This window comes from Anabrus simplex, chromosome 5 (genome assembly GCF_040414725.1).
Source record: "Anabrus simplex isolate iqAnaSimp1 chromosome 5, ASM4041472v1, whole genome shotgun sequence".
Classification (NCBI taxonomy): Eukaryota; Metazoa; Arthropoda; class Insecta; order Orthoptera; family Tettigoniidae; genus Anabrus; species Anabrus simplex.
Window position 1 is genome coordinate 112,609,469 of NC_090269.1, and position 24,321 is coordinate 112,633,789.

At 36.8% G+C, this 24,321-nt stretch overlaps 1 protein-coding gene across 2 annotated transcripts in view; it reads left to right on the forward strand.

Annotated features, from left to right (window-relative positions):
• Window positions 1-24,321, forward strand: part of LOC136873824 (store-operated calcium entry regulator STIMATE) — a 102,924-nt gene that overhangs the window by 53,567 nt on the left and 25,036 nt on the right. For both annotated transcript variants that reach the window (XM_067147083.2, XM_067147084.2), the window contains exon 5: window positions 17,289-17,522. In XM_067147083.2, the coding sequence (XP_067003184.1) occupies window positions 17,289-17,513 (225 nt within the window). In that variant the 3' untranslated portion in view covers window positions 17,514-17,522. The remainder of the gene's footprint in view (window positions 1-17,288; window positions 17,523-24,321) is intronic.

Genomic DNA, 24,321 nt, shown 5'->3' on the forward strand with positions numbered 1-24,321 from the left:
TGAAGTCTTGAATTTCAAGTTTACTTAGGTTACTGAATTTGTTTAGGTTGTTGTTTATAATGGGGAATAATTTTGGAATTGGAATACTAGGGTACATGTTGACAATGTCAAAAGAATGGAGAGAAAAATTTGGTTGGATTTCAAAATTTTTTAATTTGTTGATTAGATCAGAAGTGTTTTTGATAGATTTGTTGGATAAAAATCGATAATTTTTTAGTAAAAATGTTTGGATGAATTTAGAAGTGTTGTATAGGGGACTGGGTCTGTAATTGATAATTGGACGGATAGGAATGTTAGTTTTGTGAATTTTAGGGAGGGCTTTGGCAGTGGGTAGTCCAGGGTTCATGTTTATTAGTTTAGTTTTTTCTTGATCTGTGAGGAGAAAGGAAACGTTTTTTAAAGTATGTTTGAGTAGGCGTTGGATTTTTGTGGTTGGGTCTTTTTTTATTATAGAAAAAGAAGGGTCACTGAAAAAGTTTTTGGTTTTATCTAAGTAGTCAGTTTTATCCATTATGACAGTAGTGTTGCCTTTATCAGATTTGGTGATAATGAGATTATTGTCATTGATTTTCTTTTTAAGATCTGAAATGGTTTTATTATCTTTAATTAAATTATTATTATTATTATTAATAAGAGAAGTGTTTTTGTTATTGTTAATGAAGATTTTTTCAAGTTTCCTTTTTACTTCATATCTGATTTCATCTTGTTCATCTGTTGGCATTTTGTTAATGGCTATTTCAGATTCAATAATTAAATTGGTGGCTACATTGAAAGTGTTAAGATTGGGCCAATTGTGTTTGAAGCCCTTCGAAAGGATTGAGTTTTCATCATCACTCAGAGTTGTTTTAGATAGATTTACGATTTACCTTAAACTACCCCTCCTTCATTTCCCTATCTTTCCTCGTTACCATCTAACCTCAATTTCTTTTATTCTTTCTCTTATTTCACTATCACTCTTCCTCGTTTAATTTATTCTCCTCTTTCAAAAATTTTTGTCTTGCGCCAACTTCGACTACTTCAATCATAACCTAAAATTTTTTTTTTTTTTTTTTTTTTTTTTTTTTTTAAATAGCGCACTGTGCATATAAGTTTTCATTTGTTTTCCGATATTGCGCTTTTTACTACATTTTTTTCTTTTCTCTACAATTGTTTTTTCAAGTCAACTGTTTACCAAGATCTTAGCTGGAGTACGGGTGCTCATTCGGTTATACTAATTGGCATCGTATATTTTTATATACGTACTTGGCTTCCCGCAGCCGTGACAGGTTCTGGACCTTCGAAACGTTCCCCACTCTACTTTGGTGTTTGGCCGCAGCGCGTGACCTTGAGTGTGTCGCGTAGTCACCGGGAGCTGGCGGCTTTCTTCTACAGATCTGTTCGTCTGCGAATTCAAGCCTTTTTGATCTTCGCAAGTTGATTGTTAATGTTGTGACTTTGTGCAGAACATAATGTGATGTCGTGTCTTTGTGCCTAACAGAGTGAAAAACTGACCTACAACATTCTTAAACATTTTACATGTTTTTTATGGCTGATGATGACCTAGACTAAGGTCGAAACCGGTCCCATTCAAATAGAAATGTGATTGCTACGTTTCTTTCTTTTGAGTATTGAATAGGTTGAACCTCCTTTCCAGTTATTTAATTTTTAACATCAATAATTTCAATACGGAACAATGAAATTTTTATCTTTAAATCGTCTAATTATAACCGCCAGACTATCAACTTTACTTTTATGCAATCTTACTACTTGTTGTATAACAATCTGTTGTTTTATCCATTGTACTTATTTTAGCAGCCTTCTAATGTTAATTTTGTTAATACTTCCACTATTATATATCTCATCACATTGTATTTTCAAACCATCATTGTTATGTTTAATGTTATTTTACTTCAAATCTTTTCAAGATTTTAAAATTCATTTCATTACTACATGTTATTTAGACGCTTATTTTTAATTTAAGGTTAAGACTATGGCTGATTATGCCTTCAGGGAAGGCGAAACATGTACCACTATTAGCTAACAAATTTATGTAAATCATCCAAGACGATTTTGTATTGATTAGGTGGTCTAATAAATAACTTAATGTTATTATTTCAATCTTTGTCTTCACGCCAGTGCCGAACATTGGCTTCAGTTATGCCATGTTTTCTTGTGGCTGCATAATTATTCTTTATTTCCAGGTGTTTAAATAACCATTAACTTCATGGCATCCTAATATCGACGAGAAATCGTCGAAACTTTATGGCAATGCCTATTTCACGTGTCTCTACAATACGACAATCCATCTTGAAAATATTCTTTCTGTCTATAAGACTGTTACTTTTACTGAGCATCAGGTTCATTAGATGTGTTGCATAATTCTGCCACTGAGTAGCCGTGGCCTTTCTAAGAATCCGAAGGGTCGCATCCTTGCTATTCCATTTCCTGTGCAGCTGGGACTCAGATGTACATTATGGTCGGCCTTGCAGTTAGCTCAAGAGAGTAATGTTTTGATGCCATTCTGCAGATTTCAGAAACATTTCTGCAGAGGCTAGTGGAATGTTATTCACTATTTTCCGAGAACCAGTGACGTTTCACAGAGGCACTGTACAACTGGCTGTCATGGCTAGCCGTGTATATAATAGACTTGGATGCTGAAGATCAAAGAGTTTTGTTGGCATGGGGAGAGGTGGGCTGGTTGAAGGGAAGCAGTGTGGTTACCGTGGTAGCTGCCAGTGGTGTTCATTACTGATAGGTTGCAAGCACAAGACTACCCTTGATTTTCCGCGTGAAATTCTGCGAAGAAAAACGTCGCCTTGGATTCAGAGAAATACGGTAATATCAGCTAAGCCTGCTAAGGATATTTTGTTCTCAACTGTGTCGATTCACTCTGGTGGCTGTAAAGTTGAAGTGGGTAGTTACCTGAATTCCCAACAAAATGAAGACAGTTTGAAGGACACGAGTGGTTTGGCAGGCATCTTTCTGATTTCATGGTGAGAGATGGTTGTTTTATTTAGATTGAGGATAGATCGGTGTAAATCTATGCACTCTTACCTAAATCTTCTTCTTCTTCTTCCGTTCCCATATCCAGTTCTCTCCTGGGTCGGGTTATGATTGGAGGATGTCCATTGTTCCCTCTCTCTCAAATACTTTTTTTTTCCTGCTTCCAGTATTCCTTTTGTATTCTCTTTCCTGTTGGTTTCTTTGTAAATACAGTACCTTTTTTTAAAAATTGTCTTCTCCCATTCACATCATGTAACCATACCATTTCAGCTTACTTGTTTCTATCCTCTCCTGTAGTTTTGGACCTCCAATCCTGTTTCTAATTTCTTTGTTTCTGATTTTATCTTTTCTGTTACGATACCTCTAAGGAATTTCATCTCAGCCTCCTGAACTCCTACTCTCTTGTTGTTTTGTTGTTGTCCGTGGATCTTCTGCATATGTCAATACTGGTACTTAATAGGCTGATTATTCCGCTATGGTAAGAGTAGACCATACAGCTAGTATCCCCTGTGGGTGGGGGACGCAGACAAAGAATACACTCACAGTATCCCCTGCCTGTCGTAAGAGGCGACTAAAAGGGGCGACCAAGAAATGATTGTATTAGAACCATGAAATTACTTGTGATTAGTACCATCACGCAGAGAACACCATGGGTCGCCTTTACTTGCGAGTAGTACCACTATGTTAGGTACACAACAGGTGATTAGTAGCAACAGAGAATGGCTTCACTGTGGGTTTACAGTACCTGTGATTAGTACCAACAAGATAAGGTGGACTACATAAGTGATTAGAATAATAAATATTGTACAGTTAAGGACAAAGATTGGTGTAAAGGCTTTCATCCAAGTGTATGCACCCCAGACTGGATGTAACGACAAATAAAGGATGTGCAAGTGACTGTCATGCATTGGTGGGATATGACAGAAAAGGAATGAAAGAAGTAATTGGACCATTTCAACATGGAAAGAAGGATAAGAGAGGGAGGAATTGGTGAGTTTTTTTTTTTTTTTTTAATGAGAAATGGGTTAAGTGTGGGTATTACATGGTCCAGGAAGAATAGTAGAAAGATTCCAAGATATGGATGGGAAAACAGAAGGACAAAGACAGTAATTAATTACTTCTTGGTGGAAAGAGCAAATCGTAGACAGTTGTTAGATGTAACAGCCTTGCCAGAAGTAGCCTTTGATGATAACTATAGAGTAGTAGTAGCAGCAAAAATGAAAGAAGCAAAAATAGTGAAAATGAAAGAAATGAGAGAGAAGAAAATAAAAATTATGGAAATTAAAAGATACGGAAGTGAAAGAAATATTCCATTATAAATTGAAACAACACATACCCAAGAGTTGAGGTGGACAGTGAGCAATTGAAATGTGACATGTTCAAAAAGGCATTTGTACGCTGTACAGAGAGAGCTTGTGGCAGAATTGTTGAAAGAGTGAAAGATACACATCCCATGGTGGAATGAGAAGGTAAAGGAAGCACATGACAAGTATGGAATACGGATAAAATGGAAGAAAGTATCAGGAAATGAAAAGAATGTGCAAGAAAGTAGTAAGTGAACAAAAGCTGGGAAGGATTTACACGAAAGTTGTAGGAGGATGTGTATAGTGGTAAAAAGATGCTATATGGACTTGTAAGAAAGAAGAGAATAGTCTACACAAAGCAAGTGAAGGGGGAAAAAAGGAGAGATAACACAACTGGAGGAGATAACGAAAAGGTGGAAGAATTACTTTGATGAACTCCTGAACTGAGAAGGGGTGTGGATGAAATGATAAGAGGTAGAGTATGAGGAGACAGAATCTGAGAGTGAAATCACAATAGAAGAGGTGGAAACTGTTGTCAAATTCAGTTTGAAAAAGCAGCGGGATCGGATGAATTGTGTGTGGAAATGATGAAAGTAGCAAGACCCATTGGTCTATAACAGGGGTTTCCAAATGGCGGCCCACGAGGGATTTTAAAAGTAGTATTTTAAGGAATGTGAAGAAAATTTATGAAAAATATTTCATAGCTCATTCAAAAATGATTTAATTTTTATTCCCTTTATAGATTCAAGTCAGAACATTCATTCTTCAATATTATTTCCTGTTTTTGAGTAGCCTTTTCACTTGGTCTGAATAGATTATTTTTAATTAAAAGAATTAAAATCCAAACTTTGGCAGAAAATGAGCCCTCACAGATGCCAGTGCTGGGTCTTAACCATTAGAAAAATGGCTATGGGATCCATACCAATTCTTGAACTCCATGCCAACTACACTGTGAACATTTTATGCAACATAACATGCAGTGAATACCAAGGATTACTTTAATTTCTATTGGTGTAAGGAGCGGTTTCAATTCTTCATTCTTCTCTCATTGGTAGTACTAGCTGGTACACAGTGCTGCTCTGGGAAGTACTCCTGGAAGTACATTGATGGGATTTTAGGCTCTTGCAACTAAATATCATTGTTCCCTTTGCACTACTCCCACTAAATTGCCCTTCTTGTTATCTGTTGAAGAAGCTGTTGAAATGATTTACAATGATAATTCTGGAGATGAACTCATCCCAGATTTAGACAGTGAAAGTGATGAGGATGAAACAACAGTGCACGATAAAGGTGAAATACCAGACAGTGCTCCTCTATCTGACACCTCTCCAGGCTATTCTCCCCCATTACCTGAGTTTGTAGGAAATGTAGGCCTAAATGTAGAGATTCCAAACAGTGAAGACCTAATGTCTTTTTAAAATATTTTTATCAGGGACAGTTTTTATGAGAGTATTTGTGAGCATACTAACATATACACACAGCAGGTTAGTGCACTGCGTCCATTCACGAAATATTCAATTTATCAAACTTTGAAATCTGTGTCAGTGGCCGAAATGAAACAGTTTATTGGTTTGTTTTTAGTTGCCTCACTTAATTTACAAAAGGTATACATTTATTATTCAACCTATTCAATACATACAGTACCACGTTGTGTGTTTCAGTTTCATGACACTCTATTCATCGAAGTTCCTACATCTTCTAGAAGACTACACTTTTATGTGAAAATCAAGTATAACCTTCAAATACTGATATAGTCTCTCCTCATAGCAGCTCCAACCAGTACACTTTCACAATGGTTATATCAGAGAGTATCTTAAACCAATCAACTTACTGAAGATACATCATAACATTCGCCCTTTCTTAACCTATCTTTTAATGTTGGAATGTATAATATAAACAAAATTCACCCTCTGACCTACGTTAGCAGCTACCACAGCAAATATATGCTGACTTTCACAATGAAGAGGATCCATTTCAGTTTCAGACACACGCCGTTTTTGGAACTTTATATTGATACAGATACTTTTTTAGACAAGATTTTAAATTAGCCTACAATAATTTTAACATGTGCTTGTACTTCCCAATATCATATTTTTTAACCACTGCGGAGATTCGGACCTGCCTTTGGGCAGAATACACCCTTACCTTACATAAATTTTAATATCATAACAAATCTTAGCTCAATTCTTGTGTTGTTGTTGTTTGAGTCATCAGTCCATAGACTGGTTTGATGAAACTCTCCATGCCATCCTATCCTGTGCTAACCTTTTCATTTCTACATAACTACTGCATCCTATATCTGCTCTAATCTGCTTGTCATATTCATACCTTGGTCTACCCCTACCGTTCTTACCACCTACAGTTCCTTTTAAACCAACTGTACAAGTCCTGGGTGTCTTAAGATGTGTCCTATCATTCTATCTCTTCTTCTTGTCAAATTTACCCAAATCGATCTCCTCTCACCAATTCGATTCAGTATCTCTTCATTCGTGATTCGATCTATCCATCTCACCTTCAGCATTCTTCTGTAACACCACATTTCAAAAGCTTCTATTCTCTTTCTTTCTGAGCTAGTTATCGTCCATGTTTCACTTCCATACAATGCCACACTCCACACAAAAGTTTTCAAAAACATATTTCTAATTCGTATATCAATGTTTGAAGTGAGCAAATTTCTTTTCTTAAGAAAGCTCTTCCTTGCTTGTGCTAATCTGCATTTTATGTCCTCCTCACTTATGCCATCGTTAGTTATTTTACTCCCCAAGTAACAATATTCATCTACTTCATTTAAGACTTAATTTCCTAATCTAATATTTCCTGCATCACCTGCCTTCGTTCGACTGCACTCCATTACTTTTGTTTTGGACTTGTTTATTTTCATCTTGTACTCCTTACCCAAGACTTCGTCCATACCATTCAGCAGCTTCTCGAGATCTTCTGCAGTCTCAGATAAAATAATAATATCATCGGCAAATCTCAAGGTTTTGATTTCCTCTCCTTGGATTGTGATTCCTTTTCCAAATTCCTCTTTGATTTTCTTTTCTGCCTGTTCTATGTAAACATTGAAAAGGAGGGGGGGACAAACTGCAACCTTGCCTCACTCCTTTCTGGATTGCTGCTTCTTTTTCAAAGCCCTCGATTATAACTGCAGACTGATTTGATACAGATTGTAGATAATTCTTCGTTCTCGGTATCTGATCCCAATCACCTTCAGAATCGTAAATAGCTTGGTCCAATCAACATTATCAAATGCCTTTTCTAGATCTACGAATGCCATGTACGTGGTCTTGTCCTTCTTGATTCGATCCTCTAAGATCAGACGTAAATTCAGGATTGCTTCTTCTGAAGCCAAACTGATCTTCTCCCAACTCAGCTTCAACTTGTTTTTCCATTCTTCTGTAAATAATATGTGTTAAAATTTTGCAGGCATGAGATACTAAACTAATGGTGCGGTAGTTTTCACATCTGTCAGCACTGTCTTTCTTGGGAATAGGTATAACAACATTCTGCCGAAAATCGGATGGGACTTCTGTCTCATACATCTTACATACTAAATGGAATAACCTTGCCATGCTGCTTTCTCCTAAGGCAGTCAGTAATTCAGAGGGAATATCATCAATTCCGGGTGCCTTGTTCTTATTTAGGTCTCTCAGAGCTCTGTCAAACTCTGACTTCAAAATTGGGTCTCCCACTTCATCAGCATCAACAGCCTCTTCTTGTTCCAGAACCAAATTATCTATATCTTTACCTTGATACAACTGTTGGATATGTTCTTGCCATCTTTCTGCTTTTTCTTCTTTCTAGAAGTGGCTTTCCATCTGAGCTCTTAATATTTATACACCTAGATTTCCTTTCTCCAAAGGTTTCCTTGATTTTCCTGTATGCAGCATCTACCTTTCCCAGGACCATACAACCTTCGACATCCTTGCACTTCTCCTTCAGCCATTCTTCCTTAGCTACCTTGCACTTTCTATCCACTTGATTCTTTAATTGCCTGTGTTCTTTTCTGCCCTCTTCATTTCTAACATTCTTGTATTTTCGTCGTTCAGAGATCAGGTGTTATCCTGATCCTGAGTTATCCACTGATTCTTAGTTGATCTTTTTTTCCTTCCTAACATCTCTTCAGCAGCCCTACTGACTTCATTTCTCATGACTATCCACTCTTCCTCTTGTGTTTCCTTCAGCCTTTTCATTTAGCCCTTGTGCAACATGTTCCTTGAAACAATCCCTCACACTCTTTTCTTTCAACTTGTCTAGATCCCATCTTTTTGCATTCTTTCCTTTCTTCAATTTCTTCAACTTCAGATGGCATTTCATGACCAACAAGTTGTGGTCAGAGTCCACGTCTGCTCCTGGGAAGGTTTTGCAGTCCAACACCTGGTTTCTGAATCTCTGCGTAATCATAATGAAGTCTATTTGATACCTTCCAGTGTCTCCAGGTCTCATCCACTATACAGCCGTCGTTTGTTGTGTTTGAACCAAGTTTTGGCAAGGACTAAATAATGATCAGTGCAGAATTCAACCAGCCGAGTTCCTCTTTCGTTCCTTAGTCCCAATCCAAATTCTCCTACTGTATTACCTTCTCTTCCTTGGCCTACCACTGCATTCCAGTCTCCGATTACAATTAGATTCTCGTCACCTTTTACATGTTGTATTAAATCTTCTATCTCTTCATATATTCTTTTGATTTCCTCATAATCCGCTGAACTAGTAGGCATATAGACCTGCACTATTGTGGTGGGCATTGGTTTGGTGTTTATCTTGACGACAATAATTCTTTCACTATGCTGGTCGTAGTAGCTTACCCGCAGCCCTATTTTCTTATTCATTATTAAGCCAACTCCTGCATTTCTCCTGTTTGATTTTGTGTTGATAATTCGGTAGTCGCCTGACCAAAAATCCTGTTCTTCCTGCCAACGTACTTCACTTATACCAACTACATCTAACTTTAGTCTCTCCATCTCCATTTTCAGATTCTCTAACCTACCACAACGATTCAAACTTCTAACATTCCACGCTCCGACTCGCAGAATGTCAGTATCCATCTTCCTGATGATCGCCCCCTCTCATGTAGTCCCCACCCGGAGATCCGAGCGGGGGACTAGTTTACCTCCGGAATATTTTACCCGCGAGGAAGCCATCCTCAGTACATCATTCATACAGAGAGAGCTGCATGTCCTCGGGAGTTAGTTACGGCTGTAGTTTCCCGTTGCTTTCAGCCGTGTAGCAGTATCAACACAGCTAAGCCATGTTGAGTGTTATTACAAGGCCATATCAGTCTATCATCCAGACTGCCGTCCTTGCAACTTCCGAAAGGCTGCTACCCCCCTTTCGATGAACCATTCCTTAGTCTGGTCTCTCAACTGATACCCATCCGATATGGTTGCACCTGCGGCTCGGCTATCTGCATCATTGGGACACGCAAGCCTCCCCACCATGGCAAGGTCACATGGTTCGCAGGGGAGAGCTCAATTCTTATAAATCATAAATGTTATCATCTTTTTAAAAATGTTTGTTTTAAGACTAAATTGATGTCAGTAGGTAAGAAATTCAACAGAATTGAATGTCAGATTGGTGATACAAAGCTAGAACAGGTCGATAATTTCAAGTATTTAGGTTGTGTGTTCTCCCAGGATGGTAATATAGTAAGTGAGATTGAATCAAGGTGCCGTAAAGCTAATGCAGTGAGCTCGCAGCTGCGATCGACTGTATTCTGTAAGAAGGAAGTCAGCTCCCAGACGAAACTATCTTTACATCGGTCTGTTTTCAGACCAACTTTGCTTTACGGGAGCGAAAGCTGGGTGGACTCAGGATATCTTATTCATAAGTTAGAAGTAACAGACATGAAAGTAGCAAGAATGATTGCTGGTACAAATGGCAGGAGGGCACTCGGAATGAAGAAATAAAGGCTAATTTAGGAATGAACTCGATGGATGTAGCTGTACGCATAAACCGGCTTCGGTGGTGGGGTCATGTGAGTCGAATGGAGGAGGATAGGTTACCTAGGAGAATAATGGACTCTGCTATGGAGGGTAAGAGAAGTAGAGGTAGACCAAGACGACGATGGTTAGACTCGGTTTCTAACGATTTAAAGATAAGAGGTATAGAACTAAATGAGGCCACAACACTAGTTGCAAATCGAGGATTGTGGCGACGTTTAGTAAATTCACAGAGGCTTGCAGACTGAATGCTGAAAGGCATAACAGTCTATAATGATAATGTATGTATGTATGTATGTATGTATGTATGTATGTATGTATGTTAAGATTAGTTAATATGCTGATGATGCCCAATAAGAAGGGCGAAACATGTCCATAATATTCACATCTTTTATGTCTAATTAACCACACAACGTGGTACTGTATGTATAGAATAGGTTGAATAATAAATGTATACCTTTTGTAAATTGAGACCGCTATTTTCAATACGGACAAAAATGAAAGTAATGACTTGTAATTGTTGTTAGTTACCGGGATTATAAAGAAACCAAATATAAAAATGTACTGGACAGATGATCCTGTGTTTTCAACACATGTGTTTTCCAAGACAGTGTCCAGGAACAGGTTTGAAATTATTACGATGGTTTTGCATTTTAGTGACAGTAGTAACTGTGGAAACAGTGCAAACAGGCTCTATAAAATCAGGCCAATATTAGAAAAACTTTCGGATCAGTTTTCAGTCCTGACTGAAAGATTGCTTTAGATGAAGGCATGCGTTCTTGTAGAGGCCGGTTGAGTTTTCGAGCGTACAATACATCTAAAATAATTAAGTATGGAATTATGGTTAAGATGGTTGGTGAATCTAAAACTGGATACATTTGTGAATTGCTTATTTCCAACACAAGTGAAATGGCCTTAAAAAGTACTGTTCTCAAACTTCTTACTCCATATTTAGGCCTAGGGTATTCTGTTTACATGGATAACTACTATAACAGTGTTGCTCTTGCAAAAACCCTATGTGAACAGAATACCATGGTTTATGGGACTAACAGGCAAAATAGGGGAGTACCAAAAGATCTTGGGGACCAACAGAAATCCTTGAAAAGAGGGGAAATGAAATTCAAATGTGGTGGGGAAATTCTTCTTGTCTCTTGGATGGACAAGAAAATAATCACCATGATTTCATCCATGCATTCTGCTGAAATGGTTGAAGTCACTTCATAGTTTGATCAGCACATGCATGGAACAGCACAGCTGACCAATACCTTGTTCTATACATCTTCATGAAAAAACTTGTAAATGGCCGATAAATGCTTGTTTTCTATTTACTACGGTGCAGCCTCTTCAGTTCTTTCAGTCTCTTCCAAAAGTCCATTAGCCAGACAAACAATCCTATCTACAGTTCATACATACAGTTTCTAGACACTATCTTGAAGGTCATAAGCCTCTATCTCTGTCCCAGTCTCAGCCCCGAGCCAAGTCAGAACAGCCTCTCCTGATCTCTCCAACACGTCATCACTAGCATCCACTTCACCGCATTCTATTGACCAGGCCACCCCACAAAGAACACCAGCTAAAGAGCCCCCATCACGCCTGGATGCAAAAATGAACGAACATGTTCTGCTAAAATTCCACCACTGAAAACTGATCCCTACCTGACAAGAAGATGTAGAGTTTGTCTCAAGAAAAAAGTATCTGACACAAGATGATACTGCAGGAAGTGTGGCATCCCTCTGCACCCTGGAGCATGTGACACCAGGTATCATACCTTAAAATTAAACTAGAATTCCTTTCCCAGGTATTTTCTAATTTTCACATTATTTCAAAGCATAATATAGGAGTAGTAAATATTTTTGTTCCATAGTGTTATCGAGCTTGATAGCTGCAGTCGCTTAAGTGCGTCCAGTATCCAGTATTCGGAAGATAGTGGGTTCGAGCCCCACTATCGGCAGCCCTGAAGATAGTTTTCCATGGTTTCCCATTTTCACACCAGGCAAATGCAGGGGTTGTACCTTAAATAAGGCCATGGCCGCTTCCTTCTCACTTCTAGCCCTTTCCTGTTCCATCTTTGCCATAAGACCTATCTGTGTCGGTGCGACGTAAATCAACTTGCCCCCGCCCAAAAAAAAAAAAGAAAAAAAAGTGCCATAGTGCAGAAGGTAGGTCTGGCAGGCAGGAACTTGTTAAAAAATGGTTGGGCTGGAGTTTTAAATTCCCTGGAACTTCCTGGTAGTCAAAGTGTTAATAATTTAAATCTTCAGTTTCTGTTCACTTATTTTTCATTTTGTTTGTTACCTTTTCCTCATAGTGGGAAAAGAGACTAGAATCAATCATGCAGCATGTGTTCCCAGGTTAGGGGTGTCTACAAGAGGCATCTGCACTCCATTTTAGGATCAGCTTGATCAGCTGTTGGCAGTAGCTGTAAAATATCTTTGTGCATGGCAACTCAAACAGTATTAATAGCCTTAAAAATGGTAGAGCAGGATCTTGGAAAGTGGTAGGGCATCCCCTACAAGCGATGCACCATTTCTAGAATGAATTAAATCAAGATTGAGACAATCACATTGACAAGAAAGACAGAGGAATTGGTGGATTTTTAGTATGATTGGGGTGACAGAAAAATAATGCATCTGCACAGCTATTCCTGAGGAAACCTCTGAAAGAGACCATAAGGGAATTGTTGCAAAGCTAAGAGTAAGATGATGGAAAAGGTATAGAGAGACACAAAAATAAGAAGCTGGAAGCTAATCGACGTGGATGTACAGGAAAGCTTCCAGGAAAAATTCAATGAATTTCTCCCAAAAATGATCCAACAAATGTTGAGGAAGAGTGGAAAAATGTCCGAGACAAGTATGGTAAGAAGCATAGAGGCTATATATGGCACATCAGCAGTAAAAAAGAATGCAGAACAACATGGTGGAGTGTGAGAGTTAAAGAAGCTGTCCAATGATGGAAAGCTACTTGGAAGAAATGTATGAAAGACAAAACACCAGAGAGTAAAGAAACACGCAACACAGAAAAAGGCAGTGCTGAAGAATATTTGAAGAAGAAAGAAGAGCGATGGCCATGGTTCTCTCGGGAAATTACAGAAAGTAAGGAAATATTGCATAATTGGGTGAGGAAAAGTAGAAAAACAAATGAAAGGACAAATTTCGTAAAAAGTTCGGACAGTTGGATATTTTAAAATTGAGGGAGTGCTTTTCTGAACTACTGAATAGGGGGAACAACAGTTTTGGTGGTAGCCCTGGTGAGGCAACCTAGAGGTGTGACCCAGCTGCGTAGATTATTTCAACTGATATGAAAGAAATAGTGTATACCAGAAAAGTGGCATTAATAATTCTACTTTTGAGTAAAGGAGTCAAGAGAAACTGCAGGAATTGCAGAGGAATTACTCTTCTCCCCCATACAATGAAAATTCTTGAGAAGATTATACAGACAAGAGGATCAGAGAAAGGGTTTGAGGAATGGTAGAAGGAAAACAGTTCAGCTTTAGACAAGGCAGATCAATCTTTGTCCCAGTCTTCATAATGAGACAGATGATTGAAAGGAAATGGGAATATGGAAAGGACTTCATAATGTCTTTTTTACACAGAGAGAAAGTATACAACAATGTCTGTAGTGAGAGTTAGTATGAGAAGCTCTGGAGAGGAAACTCATTAATAGAGGTTTGATTACTGTTATACAGAGCATGTGTCTGAATAGTAAGAGCTGTGTGAAAACCAGTGCTGGAACAATTTCAGAGTTCATTGTGAAAAGAGTGGGTAAACAAATTGGAAACCAGTTGTCACCTTACTGTATGTCCGTTCATTATTACTGTGATAATCATAATATTCCTAAAATGCAGATAAACGATTTACTGGAAATCTGATATTCCCATTGTTGGACCTTACCTAATACCCCCTAAAAATTATTGAAATTGGTACGAGCATACAAATGAATTCCTCTCAGAAATGTTCCAGCACAATCCTCACACTTGGTCCCGCTAATCACCCATTTCCGTATGATCGGAAATAATGCTCCGCAGCAAATGCTTTTCCCTGCACGCTTAGAGCTGGAGTCCACCAACCACTGTAACTACTTCAGTGACAAGCCAAGGTCAAACTGCAGTCTAATAAAATACCTGCATCCTGCTTGTCGTGCAACTCAGTGTTACATGTTTCGGTATACTTTGTTCTAAGCCATATCGTATATAAAAAATGTAAAACTGCAAGCTTGTTTATTTATGTTCCCCCCCCCCCCCCTCCCTTAAATAAGTATATTGTAACATATTTTAAAATTCCTAGTTGTCAATTCTTATTAAGCCTAGGAATCAGTAATATTTTCATCTGCATTAGTAATAAGAGCCACATTGTGATATCTGGATTTCTTCATTTCGACAATTCAAATTTCAAATTGTATAATTTTTAATTTATAAATTGACCTTTTTTCATGAATTATTAAGAAAGGAATATTCATTAGGACATATTCTCTATGGAATATTGTACAAGTGTTTCTTTGACAACTGCTTTCAATTGTAGAAATCATTTATATATTTTCTCTTGAGTTTTTTGTTTGTTTTAATGTTGTCAATCTTATGTTAATTTTAAGGACACTTCCTCTAAAACATTATTTTGTCAATTTATGTATTTTTCATCTAAACAGTGTTATGTAGCTGAAGATGTTGATAATATACGAAACATGTACCACTTTTAACCATTAAGTTGCCTTAGGCAATCATTGTATCGACTAGGTGGAAAATAAATAAATACTTAGCAGTGAATATATCACTCCCCTCTCACCCCCATCCCAAAGGGGGGTGAACTTGGACTTTAAAAAAATTCCAGAGTGTCACTATTCATCTCAACGACCACGAAAAGTATCGGTTCGACACCATTTTCGGTTATTTTGATATATCACTCCCCCCCCTCGCCCCTACCCCAAAAGGGGCAGAACTTCGACTTTAAAAAGTCCGGAGTGTCACTATTCATCTCAACGACCACGAAAAGTATCGGTTCGACACCATTTTCGGTTATTTTGATATATCACTCCCCCCCCCCTCGCCCCTACCCCAAAAGGGGCAGAACTTCGACTTTAAAAAGTCCGGAGTGTCACTATTAATCTCTGCGATGCCGAAAAGTATGGATTCGACAATATTTTCAATAATTTTCGTATATCACCCCCCCCCCTCACTCCCACCCAAAAGGATGCTGAACTTGGACTTCAAAATATTCCAGATTGTCACTATTCATCTCAGCGACCACGAAAAGTATGGATTCGACACTATTTTCGAATATTTTATATGTCACCCCCCGCCTCAATGGGTGCATGGGGTGTCTTACCCCCACATGGTTATCAAATGAAATCCGGAGTGTCACTGTTCATCTCAGTGACCCCGAAAAGAATGGATTCAACACCATTTTCGGTTATTTTGATATATCACTCCCCCTCGCCCCCCACCCCAAAGGGGGCAGAACTTGGACTTGGAAAAATTCCAGGGTATCACTATTCATCTCAGTGAATCCGAAAACTATGGATTCGACACTATTTTTGTATATTTTTATACGTCACCCTCACCCCCCGACCCTAAGGGTACTTTGGGTGTCTTACCCCCACGCGGTTTGTCACAAGATATCTGGAGTGTCACTACTCATCTCAGGGACCCCAAAAGGATGGATTTGACATTACTTTCGGTTATTTTGATATATCAATCCCTCTCGCCCCCCACCCCGAAGGGGGCTGAACATGGACTTTAAAAAATCCGGAGTGTCACTATTAATCTTAGCGACCCCAAAAAGTATGGATTCTATGCCATTTTCGAATATTTTATGTCACCCCCCTCGCCCCCCTCCTCCTCACGCGGTTTGTCATAAGAAATCCGGAGTGTCACTATTCATCTCAGCGACCATAAAAAGTCTGTATTCGACACTATTTTCGAATATTTTATAATTCACCCCCTTGCCCCCCCCTCCCCGCCTCTGCCCCTATGGGTACATGGGGTGTCTTACCCCCATGCAGTTTGTCAAAAGAAATCCGGAGTGTCACTATTTATCTCAGCGACCCCGAAAAGGATGGATTCGGCACTATTTGCTATTATTTTGATATATCACTCCCCCCTCGCCTCCACGCAAAAGGGGGGCTGAATTTGGACTTTAAAAAATTCCGGAGTATCACTATTCATCTCAGCGAATCCGAAAACTATGGATTCGACACTATTTTCATATATTTCTATATGTCGCCCCCCTCACCCCCCGCCCCTAAGGGAACTTGGGGTGTCTTATCCCCACGCGGTTTGTCTCCTGATACTAAGTCATAAGTGTACAAAGTTTGGTTAAAATCGCTGCAGTGGTTTAGGAGGAGATGTAATACATACATACATACATACATACATACATACATACATTGACAGTTATATATATATATATATATATATAGATTATGAAAGATAAATATAAATTTTTGGTGGGATTTTCTCGTGTGCGACAGGGAGACTTATTGTGAAGGTTTAGTATATTGGTATTGTTCACGTATGTTTTTAAGAATGGAACATTTCTAGTGAAATATTTTAATTTTCAAAAAAATAATTAAATCTTAAAAACAGTTTTAACTTTAGTGCTTATTTTTTTATTTTATTTTATTTTATTTTATTTTATTTTATTTTATATGCCATCAATTATCTCTGTACTTCATACATGAGGAGTCAGAAGAAGCAAATGTATAAAACATGTAAAATATTTTATTTTTGTGTTCTCGTATTCAAGTGTCTTAATTATGAACGTTTGGAAATCGTTTGTTTTAAATAACATCCTTGTTAATCTTGATGCAAGAAGTTCTTTATTCATACAGACATGTTTCGTGAAGTGCTGTGTGCAGGTAAGAAGCTTGTACAATACAGAGCACTCTCCAATCTGCACTAAAGCAAATACATAATCAGGCCTGCTTTAGATGTTGATATAGCAATGGCTGTTACCCATTTATATTGGACCATTGTTTAAAGTTACCTATGTGCTCTGAAAAGTGTGTATAAATGCCATAACAAGACAAGAATTATAGTCCCATTCTCTATCTTAATTTTCTCTTCTTTCAGGCACTTATGTTCTGGGTGACTGACAACTTCTTAATGAGACACAATAACCGTAGAAGTCATAAGACTGATCCAGGACTGCTGCAGAGGGTGAAGGTTCGATATCGTAGGATTAAGAAAGATAAACGTGATGATTCAGAAGCTGATGTTCTTCTTTTAGCTGATGAAGAGCTGTTGGGAAGCAATGAAAATCTACAACAGCGACTCCCCAGTGTTACCATCACATAAACTTGAGGTGTAGGTCTTTAATATCATATCTCTGTTTTTGTGATTGCCTTCCTTCCTATCATGTGGCTTAATGACTGATTAATTGATCTTTGTGATGAACATATTTTGTACCAAATATCAGTTTCTTTGAAATGGAATGTTAGTTGAAGAGTTCAAAGCACTCTCTTACAGTTGTCTGGGAAAGATTTGAAAGGAAATGACCAATGGCTGTAAAACTTTGACACTATACATTAAGGTTATTAGATTTACCAGTTTGTCTTCATTATTCCATCATTCCAACATTATTCTGCTCAATGTTGGCCTAATACTGAGCATGACAATAGAAATGTTATAAAGTAGATGGCTCTTTTGTAGTATATTTATGTACAGAATATATTTATATATATTTGTAATAGATTACAAATAATTTGTATACCCTTTAACATAAGTGGAATGCTTTTATGTTATTGCAGTGTAAATTGCAGTACGAGTTATTTAGAGAGTGGATTTTTTTTTAAATTTTGTGCCTTCAGTATTTTGATGGTATTATTAAAAGATGCAGCAATATAAACTCGGTGATTATCAAAAGTAGCAATTGAAACATTCAACCAAATATAAGCCTGTGTTTAAATTTGTTAATTTTGCATGAGGAACTGTAACATTATATGTTATTTTCAGTGATAAAATTTCCACTGGGAGTTCAACATTGGCTGTTATTCCATCACCATGTACTGTATTTTTGACAAGCTACATTATTATACTTTTTATTATTATTAGAATACATGAAAGATTTTCCTATTAATTTTTACAAAATGGTGAAGATTTCTATGCATCATTACAAGAAATATAAAGCTGCTTTATATAGTCAGTATTACAGTATATTAAACAAATGAATCTTATAATTAATAATAATTTAACAATAAATAGGGTTGCCAGGCTTTAAACATTTTTAGTCATACCATATGCCTTTTCCTTCTTCTACATCGGGCTTAACTAAACCATTTTATTGAATTATCTCCCCCACATATTTCAATTTCTTCACTTTCTTGATTCTACCAATATCTGTTGTTAAATATTTTGGAGCATTTTTTATGTTTGTAATCTTCTACAGAGATCCGCAAACCTATTTTGTTGGCTATTTCATCCAAGAGATTGATTGGTATTTCTGCATTTGTTAGGTTCTCCAAAAATATAGCAAAGTCATGTGCAAAAGCTAGGCAGTTTATCTTTTCCCCACAAAGTTATTGGCAAAATTTTGTGTTTTGTTTCAAATTCTTACAATTTTCTCCAGGTTATAGTTGAAGAGGATGGGCAGTAAACTTGCCTTGCCTTACATACATGCATACATACATTTATCTTGAAAGGTTTTGACAGGTTGTGACATTTCTTCCATGCATTTTACCATTGATATAATGTTTGAAAGGCTTTCACATATTAGGTTTGCCAACTTTGATTTTGCTCCAAATTCCCGAACCATTTTATGTAAGTTTTCTCGATCAGCAGAGTCAAGGGCCTAATTAAAATCCATAAATGTTACAACTATGTCCTTGATTAGTCTCTTGCATATTTTTTAATGTTAAGAAGTTGCAAGTACAACAATTGTACTGCTAAATGATTAAATAAAATTGACTTGTGGTGAGAGTAAACATTTTTGTGAAACCAACGTTCATGACATGTGTTATGAATTTAAACACAATCTGAATATTTAATACAAAATCTTTCATAAGTAATAAACCAACATTCTTCATTTTTACCATTAACAACAAAAAACTGTTTTAATTCCATCATATTACAAGTTTTCTTGGAAATATGTTTCTTTCATCCCTCAAATTTTTTATAACTGAGAAAAACCCTTCCTGTAATTATCATTAGAACCTGGAATACACAGGATTACCAACCTTTATATGTAGAACAGTATGTAAATTTACCTCCTCAAAGAATCTTACCTGGCTTGCATTTTCACTACATTGAGTAGTTACTTGTTCAGCTTTTTGCGTTCTTAAAATTTAAAAAATATTCTTAAAAACTGTTGAGCTTGAATTCTGAACAAACTGTAAACTCTACTCCCAAGAAATTTATACAATTTTTGTTGTTAACCTGAGTCACTGTTGTAAAAGTCCAGAAGATTCTTCATAACTTTATCCTGATCCTTGGGAAGCAATCCTGTCAACAATAACTTTATCTCACTCCTAGCAAGCTTATCTTTAATCTTGCTGCTTAGTTTCTTCTTCGTTTGCATTATAGCTTTAAAAGTTGCTATAATGACAAGATAACTTCCTTTAAGAATTAAAATTGTATCTTTATTTACCTTATAAATATTGTATTAGAGTGGGAAATATATTTATAGCCATAATCACTTTTCAGTATTTCCATTTTGGAAAAAGTATTTTAAATACTTCATCTGTCGAGGGTATTTTTAAATAGTTACATATTGCATCATAGTACTGTTGCATCCTTCACCTAAAGATAATCTCATCAGCCTATGTTTTATTAATTCATAAAATTTATTTTCTTTGAATTCAAAACAAATTCCGTTTTTTAAAAGTAACAAAAATGATGGGGAATGTTTTAAAATAACTGTTCTATTTTTTTCTATAACATTTCACATGCTTGTTTGCAGGCATTATGTCCTATGTGGGACTACAATTTGCTTTCATTACTCACTTTTGTTCATCTTTTAAATTTCAATAAGCACTAATATTTCCAAAATTTACTCAAATATTATCAGTGAAAAAGTCAACAAGGTTTTGCAAATTGGATGCATTCATCAGGTTTTTGAAAATACTGCAGTAGTCTCATCTTCTGAAATATCTGGTCCCTACACCAATAAAGGACTAGTCACAGGAAGCACGAGCATATGATTATCGTCATGGTCACTTTTTGGTTGCGGTCGGCCAGTATGGAAATACTTCTAGTTGATATAATGACAAAGTCGGGTGGTATTTTTTGGAAGATTCGGGACATTAGAAGTGGGAAATATAATATTCACATTTATAACTTGAAGTTTTAATAATGCATAGGGAAAAGGTTGTTAACATTATACGCAATAAATTAACAAGCGGAATGTGATTACCCGTGTCGTGTCTCCGGGATACCAATTATTTACAGTACGGTATGTAATGTAGGTTTAAAAAAAAAAAATGAAACATGAGCTAGCTATTGACATACAGAGTTGCTAGACAGGTATTCTCTCTACTGTGCTCAAAAATACACTATGATAAAATGTATGATTTAACACCTTTAATATCGCCGTAGGTAACTGGTAAATGAAAAATGGATATAGACCTTGATCTACAGCGGATAACATAGGCCTGTGAGCATGATCCAAGTAGACAACTTAAACAATATTTTGTCACAGATACTTCTGTGACAGATTATCTGATATATCGGTGACAGAAAAATATCGGTGACAAAGTAACAGGCTACGATTTATCGACCATCTCTATTCACACAGTGTCTTCAGTTTACATGGAGGAGAACAGCTCATTTTGATGTGTTTCCATCTCTGCACCTTAAAAACCACTACAGTGGACAGTAACAGGTGGCTAGAGTGGCACTCATTTTTTTAATACATAAAAGTTGATATTCTCATTTCTTATAGTTTAATGCCTTTAGATTGATAGATAGTTTTGCAGGTGGTTCTAGTTCTTCTACATTACTCAGGCACAAGCATTTAAGATTGAGACACCTTAAGAACACTGGGCAAGTTGGCCGTGCAGGTAGGGGCGCGCAGCTGTGAGCTTGCATCCGGGAGATAGTGGGTTCGAAGCCCACTGTCGGCAGCCCTGAAGATGGTTTTCCATGGTTTCCCATTTTCACACCAAGCAAATTCTGGGGCTGTACCTTAAGGCCATGGCCGCTTCCTTCCCACTCCTAGTCCTTTCTTGTCCCATAGTCGCCATAAGACATATCTGTGTATGTGCGAAGTAAAGCCAATTAAAAAAAAATAAATCTTAAGAATATGCAGAATCAATACTTTTTGAGTGCAAATCAAATGTTATAGTTAACTACAACCCTAATGTGCTCATTCTAGGGCCCCTTGGTTTCATTCGTGGTATAACCCTAATAATAGGATTAGTAGAAATATTGTACTAATAATTGATGATAGGTGTTGATAGAGGAAAACAAATCCTAACACTCAGAGTAATGTCTTTCATCTTTGGAGTGTTGTGTCTTCAAATGATCCTTTCTATTTAGGGTCAATGGATGACCTTAGACGTTAGACCCCTTTAAACAAGCAAGTAAGCAAGCTAGCAACCTTTCTATTTAAGTGATCAAACTCATTATTTTGTCTTTCAGTGTTGAAAATTGGTGTCCTGCTTTTTTTTATATATTCATCTGCCTGCCTCCAAGTGAAAAATAAGCAAAGAAAATAATAAAATTGTTTATTTTTACTGGCTTCTAAATATGAGAAATTTATAGTCTCGTATGGGGTCAGTATAGAACTAGCTTTTCTTACTTCATAATATAGGATATCATGTGTAATAAGAGATACCTGGCAACCCTAATAATAAATAAGCAAGTACAGTAGATAGTCTGACACTTCGCCAGTCCGACACATCCAGGAGTCTGATGCAGCAAGCCCCGGTCACATGATATTTACATTGTCACAAAAAGTTCTGAAAACCTGTAAAAACCAAAAAAGCCCAAAAAACAAAGAATAACGATTGTATTTTCCAGAATAGGTCTAGTGATATGGAAGATGGTCATTAAATAAGTGAATCATGGTTATAACTTGCTGTTAATTAAATAAAATGTCTTTTTCATTTAATATGTCTTTATAATTACAATATTGTTTTTTTCTTTGAATATGTACTCTTAGCAGTACACAGTATTGTTCTTTTTTTCTGGTTTTTTATTGAACATCCAGTAGTCTTACAATGACCGGTTCGTTAGGTATCAGACTAGTGAGACTCTGTACATTAATAAAGTGCTGCAGAATAACATGTTGAAATATGTAACTTGTTTCTCCAGCAGTGGTTGATAAATATTTCCCCATGTTTCAAAACACTATAGCTGGTTTAAGCATTAACACTACATGGATCATCAGTATTATATTTCATTTATATGTACTTACTAACTTACAGTTTTAAGTAGTATCTATTTTTCTGCTAGTGATCTTCAGTGATTGTTAAGTGAACTCTGTTAGTCCATTTCTGAAGCTTTGAAAGGAATAAATATGCTGCAATGGTACTACTTCAGGTGTAGGAAGAACAACCTTAGTTTACTCCTTGTTGCGATGAATAACCAATTATCATACTTTAAACTGATAGTAACATACTGTTGTCTCAGCCACAAAAGAAGAGGTTTTCCTTTGATTCTATGTACCTACCAGCTGTTATATGTAAAGGCCGCTGTCCCATCAACCGTTTGATTTTGAATAATTTACAACATTGTGTGTTATATGGCTGAACACTTCAATCTCAGAATGTTTGAAATGGCTTTGGAGGGAAGCTCTGTATAAATTGAAATATTTCAAATAGAATCATGCTGGAAATGCTAGACACTTATTTTGACCCTAAACTCTTGGTTTCTTTACAAGTTCAATAAAGCAGCTAGTCTGCCAGAGGTCTACCTAATCTTCAGTTCAAGATGTACTGCTGGAGATGAATTACCAGTGACATTAGTTTTGGGATATAGTATTATGATTATTCAGGGTGTGGGTATTTGATGTTGTGTACAGTGGCTCAAAAATACAATGAGCGCATGGTATTGTATAAATTCCTCACAGGTACACTTTTCTTAGAAACAAATTGAACCTATAGATATGTTTGTTGTGAGTATCCACAGAATTTTTATCTATATGAGAGATAAATTATATTTTGATAATAAAATTAAGTCTTATAAAATATAGCATGCACTCATTCTTTTTTGAACGACTGCATATTTATTTTTCTTCTCTTGCAATCTATTGTGTGTCACCAACAACCAGCAGGCTGTGTACCACTGTACCACAGCTGAAGTGTTTGCTTGCCTTGTATGCATGAGGATGTGATGGTATACAGCTTCAGTGCAGAGTATTCAGCAGACAGATGATGATTGTGCTGTATTGAGATGGGTGTGTGTCTTAACTGTTGCATTATCAGACCTGTGAATACAGTGAAATTAGGGGGTTAGAAATGCTTCCGAAGGAGTTTTGACTACTGTTTTACAAAGCAGAACTACTTCCAGCAAACTCAAATTTCTGTCGTTGTCAACACGTGTGGAAATTTGTCTAGTTGCCTTTTGTTGAAGAAAATGGGACCACAAATGTTTCCTCACAGAACTTCCTGTACTCTTTGTAGGTGAGAGAAGCACCAACATCTGTCTGCTTTCTATTCCTCCATTATGAAAGTGGAGTTATGGTATTTGTATACCGTATATCATTCTAAAAAAAAAACCCTGAAAATTACTCTTTCTTCAAAACAATATTCTATATCTGAGACCATGTACACTGACGGACATAAGTGTTAACCCAGCAGTGGAGACATTTGACATATGCACATATTGGCAATAGTAATTGATTTTTTAAAAATAGATATTTAATAGAAATGTATGCCGTTTATAACTGTATATTCAGTTACAGAATATACAAACTTAAACAAACTGCTTTGCTAAAAAGTAAAATAAAGATAGTCTTCCAGTCCTTTTATGGTTGGACGTAAATGTTCCTACAACAACTTAAACTGCACGTTCGTCACCATTTATGTACGGTTTAGGAATGTGTGTGAATTCCCTTGTTGCGAATAACACTTCTTAATCTGTTAGGCATTGAGGCAACTAATTTTCTTGTGATTTCTTCACCAGTAGTATTCCATTCTTGTAGAAGAAATTCTTCTAGCTGTTTTTT